Genomic DNA, 5,051 nt, shown 5'->3' with positions numbered 1-5,051 from the left:
CCTCCCTAATTTTAGGGCGGCCAGCTTGAAAACGGAAGAATCAGACATTTTTACAGAAATTTCAGGCGACCCGCTCACAAAAACGGGCGACCTCTCTACAGTTTCAGTTGGTTCACAGAAATTGCAGGCGGCCCTCCCTAATGTTAGGGCGACCAGTCTGAAAATGGGGCAATCAGGAAGTTTTACAGAAAAAATGGGCGACCCGCTCACACATAAGGGCGTGCGCCCTGTCAGCTCAAGTGAGTCATGCAATTTTGAGGCGGCCCATCCTCATGGTAGGGCGACCCTCCCATTTTTTCTGAGCAAAAATGGAGAACCAACTCATGAAACACTCGAAGGGAACCACAAAGGCCAGAATTTCACAGCATACACCCTCAGTGACATACCTCAAGGATCTAAGATGACTCCCTCCACTGATTGGGACCCGGAGCAAGCACCGAAGGTGGAACTAAAGCCCTTACCACAAGGGCTTAGGTATGTCTATCTCGGTTCTAACTCTACATACCCTATCATTGTCAATGACTCTCTGGATGACGTTCAAATGGGAAAGCTGATTGCATTAATCAAGCAATATAGGAACGTTTTAGGGTACACGCTAGAGGATATCAAAGGTCTTAGTCCCTCACTTTGCATGCACCGCATTCATTTAGATGATGAGGCTAAGTCATCCATAGAACACCAGCGTAGACTAAACCCCACCATGAAAGAGGTCGTTAAGAAAGAAGTGTTAAAATTGCTAGATGCGGGTATCATCTACCCGATTTCCGACAGTACATGGGTTAGCCCGGTTCAAGTTGTACCTAAGAAAGGGGGAATCACAGTCATCACCAATGAGAAAAATGAATTAATACCTACTCGGACTGTCACGGGGTGGAGAATGTGCATAGATTATCGCAAATTGAACACGAACACCCGAAAAGATCATTTCCCCCTACCTTTCATAGATCAAATGCTAGAGAGGCTTGCATTGCACTCGTATTTTTGTTTTCTCGATGGGGATTCTGGATTTTTCCAAATTCCTATTCACCCTAGCGATCAAGAGAAGACAACATTCACATGTCCCTATGTTACATTCGCATATAGACGCATGCCTTTTGGATTATGCAATGCACCAGTAACATTTCAAAGATGCATGATGGCAATTTTTTCTGATGTGATTGAAGATATAATGGAGGTGTTTATGGACGACTTCTCCGTCCATGGACCCTCCTTTGATGCGTGTCTAACCAATCTTCATCGAGTGTTAGACAGGTGCAGCAAGGCAAACTTGGTCCTAAATTGGGAAAAATGTCATTTTATGGTGCAAGAAGGCATAGTTTTGGGGCATCGGATTTCGGATAAGGGGATTGAAGTTGACAAAGCAAAGGTGGAAGTCATCGAGAAACTCCCTCCACCAATGAACATCAAAGGCATTCGGAGTTTCTTAGGACATGCGGGGTTTTACCGACGATTCATTAAGGATTTCTCAAAGATAGCAAGACCCTTAACCGCACTCCTAGGAAAAGATGTACCCTTTGTGTTTGACGAGAAGTGCAACCAAGCATTCAAGACTCTAAAGCAAGCATTAGTGTCACCACCGATTATTCAACCTCCAGATTGGAACATTCCATTCGAGTTGATGTGCGACGCTAGCGACTTCGCGGTAGGAGCTGTTCTAGGTCAAAAGAAAGATGGAAAACACCATGCGGTGTACTATGCGAGTAGGACACTCGATGATGCTCAAATGAACTATTCCACCACGGAGAAAGAGCTTTTAGCGGTGGTGTTTGCCTTTGAGAAATTCAGATCATATTTGGTGGGCTCGAAAGTCATCGTTTACACAGATCACGCAGCTTTGCGATATCTTTTTACAAAGAAGGATGCCAAACCGAGATTGATCCGATGGATACTGCTTCTACAAGAATTCGACTTGGAAATTCGAGACCGAAAAGGGACGGAAAACACAGTAGCCGATCACCTATCAAGACTAGAAGTACACGAAAGGTTGCCCATCGATGACTCACTGCGAGAGGAACAAGTTCTAGCTTTGGAGGTTAGTTCTGATACCCCTTGGTATGCTGATTTTGTCAATTATTTGGTAGCCAAGGTGATTCCCCCGGAGTTGAGCTACAGCGGAAAGAAAAAGTTTCTTCATGATGTTCGGGAATACTTTTGGGATGAACCTTTCCTCTTCAAACGGGGAAAAGATGGATTGTACAGAAGATGCATACCCGAAGAGGAGGTACGGCAAGTGATTCACCACTGCCATGCATCGGATTACGCAGGCCATTTCGCATCGGCCAAGACAGCTGCAAAGATTTTGCAAGCGGGTTTCTATTGGCCAACCTTATTCAAGGATGTGCATCGGTTTGTGAGTTCTTGCGACGCTTGCCAAAGGACAGGGAATATTTCACGCAGAAATGAGATGCCGCAACATTACATACTTGAAGTGGAGCCGTTTGATGTGTGGGGTATTGATTTCATGGGACCGTTTCCCTCATCTTGCGGGAACTTATATATCCTTGTGGCTGTGGACTACGTGACGAAATGGGTTGAGGTATTAGCAAGTCCGAAGAACGACTCTAGCACTGTGACAAGGATGTTCAAACGGACAATATTTCCAAGATTTGGGGTGCCAAGAGTAGTGATAAGCGATGGGGGTGCACACTTTGTTAATAGGATAATCCAAACCCTTTTGACAAAGTATGGTGTCCACCATAGGATTGCCACCGCTTATCATCCGCAAACGAGTGGACAAGTGGAAGTATCAAACAGAGAGATCAAGTCTATACTTGAGAAGCCGGTTGCTAAGTCAAGAAAGGATTGGTCATTGAAGCTAGAGGATGCGGTTTGGGCATACATGACTGCCTTCAAGACCCCGATTGGAATGACCCCTTTTCAGCTTGTGTACGGAAAAGCGTGTCACTTACCCGTGGAATTGGAACACAAGGCTTACTGGGCCATCAAGACTTTGAACTATGATTGGAAGACGGCAGCAGAGAAACGGGTTTTAGAGCTACACCATTTAGAGGAAATTCGGCTAGATGCTTACGAGAATGCAAGGATTTATAAGGAGAGAGCAAAAAAATGGCATGACAGACATATCCTCCACCGCACTTTTATGGAGGATGATCAAGTCCTACTTTTCAACTCGCGGTTGCGCCTCTTTCCAGGTAAGTTAAAATCTCGTTGGTCTGGTCCTTTTAAAGTTAAGAGGGTTACTACTCATGGTGCTATCGAGCTCGATGATGGAAAGGGAAGTTCTTTCTTGGTTAATGCTCAGAGAGTTAAACTGTACAACCCAGGAAATGAACTCGGACCGAGAGGCACCTTAGCCCTCGTGATTCCGTTTCACGAGTGAAAAGTGGGATGGTCTAGCTGAGACCGAAAAACAGCGCTCTCGGGGGCATCTCGAGGTTGTAAATACCTTTTTCCGTTTTAGATATCAAAAAAATTCAAAACCCCCCAACATTTTGACCCTTTTTGTCTACCCCAACTCTTTCTTAGAAGAACCAGGCGTACCCTTCTGTTTTTCTCTAGCGATCGCTCAAGTTTTGGAAATTTTGTGAATCAGTTCATTTTCGGGCTACCAGCTCTCATTTTCGGGCTACCCTCCTGATATTTCTGAGCAAAATGACAGTTTTCAAAATTTAGGGCGGCCCTCCCATTATTTCTGAGCTTCACCAACTCATACATCTCATCATTTTCCGATTCTCATTTGCGCTAACATTACACCCCTAGCATTGCATTTGTATTTTTTTTTTCTTTTCTTTGCAAGACGCTCAAAGGACGAGAAGCTCTCCATGGATGAGTTCTACTCTTCAATCAGGTTCCACATCTAAAACCCTTCCACTTTTCTTCTTCCGTTTGACATCGACTCGACACCGGGTGCCTGAATCAAGGCTGGGGGGGACACACTAACAAAGTTTTGAGCCTTGTGAGCATTACATAATTGCATTCTCATCCAAAAAAAAAAAAATGTGCATCTTCATGCATTTGTATATTGAGTCTCACGATAGGTCTCTACTTAGGTTGCATATTGCACAAGTTCATATAGGTATAGGCATGCATACACTCATTTGCATAAGAGGTTGGTCAAATGATGATGTGGGAGGAGTAGAGCGAGGCTGTTTTGAAGGTTTAAGAAATCGGACTTGGGATCCCCTTAGTAGCTGAATGGATTGTCGTGTGAAGCAGAAATAGTCAATCTAGTCCTAGAACGAGCGATTGTTATGTGGGATTATTTACCTCCTAAGGTCTAGGCGGATTAGAAGCTACGAACCAAGCACAAACGTCTCCCCAAAAACCATTCTTCTATCTCTAAGTTTAGTAAGCCCGTAGCATACAAGAAAGCCCGAATAAATAGAGTAGCATCCCGACACTCCGCTGTCATTAGCTCGTTAATGAAAATCATTCGAGGACATGAGTGCATTAGAAACCGATGGCTCGGGTCTAAGTTGTGGGGCGAAAATACCAAAAAGGTATGTCACTCGTCAACTTCAACGTCCTAGAAGCCCGGGATGTTTCAAAAAAAAAAAAGTGAAAAAGAAAAGAAAAGAAAAGAAAAAAAAATGAATAAAGGAAGAAGAATAGGGCGAGGTAGAATCACAAAAATATGGGTTAGATCATACACAGAGATTGTATAAGATGTGTTTGAGAGACATGCTCGGCAAGATGCGTATAATCTACCTTAGACCACGGGGGCGAAAGAAGTTCCATTAGTAGTCGTTTGTTTGAATGCTAGAGGGTTAGAGTACGCTAAACTCGATTCCATTCACGGTAACTTTTACCCGCATATACAAGCCAACCTTAGATCCCATTCAAGTTTGATCATAACCTCTCACACGTTAGACATTTTCATGATCATGTGTTTTTGTTCGAGGACGAACAAATGTTCAAGTCTGGGGGGATTTGATCACACCATCTTTACTTGAGAATTTTATGAGTGATTGGGATCTTTATCATCCGAACTCACATGCATATGAGTCGTCTAGGGGCAGAGTAGGTCCTTGTTTTGTCCATTTCAGGATCAGGTGGTGCAGTGAAGTCTCCGGGAGAAAACAACGAAAAAA

At 43.9% G+C, this 5,051-nt stretch overlaps 1 protein-coding gene across 1 annotated transcript in view; it reads left to right on the top strand.

Annotated features, from left to right (window-relative positions):
* LOC104810565 overlaps positions 1 to 3,340 on the top strand; it is a 5,206-nt gene extending 1,866 nt beyond the window's left edge. Inside the window, exons 2-3 of the mRNA XM_019202202.1 lie at positions 128 to 867; positions 1,342 to 3,340. Coding sequence (XP_019057747.1) covers positions 128 to 867; positions 1,342 to 3,340 — 2,739 coding nt within the window. The remainder of the gene's footprint in view (positions 1 to 127; positions 868 to 1,341) is intronic.
* Positions 3,341 to 5,051: the final 1,711 nt, after the last annotated feature.

The sequence above is a fragment of the Tarenaya hassleriana genome, unplaced genomic scaffold (genome assembly GCF_000463585.1).
Source record: "Tarenaya hassleriana unplaced genomic scaffold, ASM46358v1 Cleome18, whole genome shotgun sequence".
NCBI lineage: Eukaryota > Viridiplantae > Streptophyta > Magnoliopsida > Brassicales > Cleomaceae > Tarenaya > Tarenaya hassleriana.
This window is presented reverse-complemented; position numbering and strand designations above follow the sequence as displayed.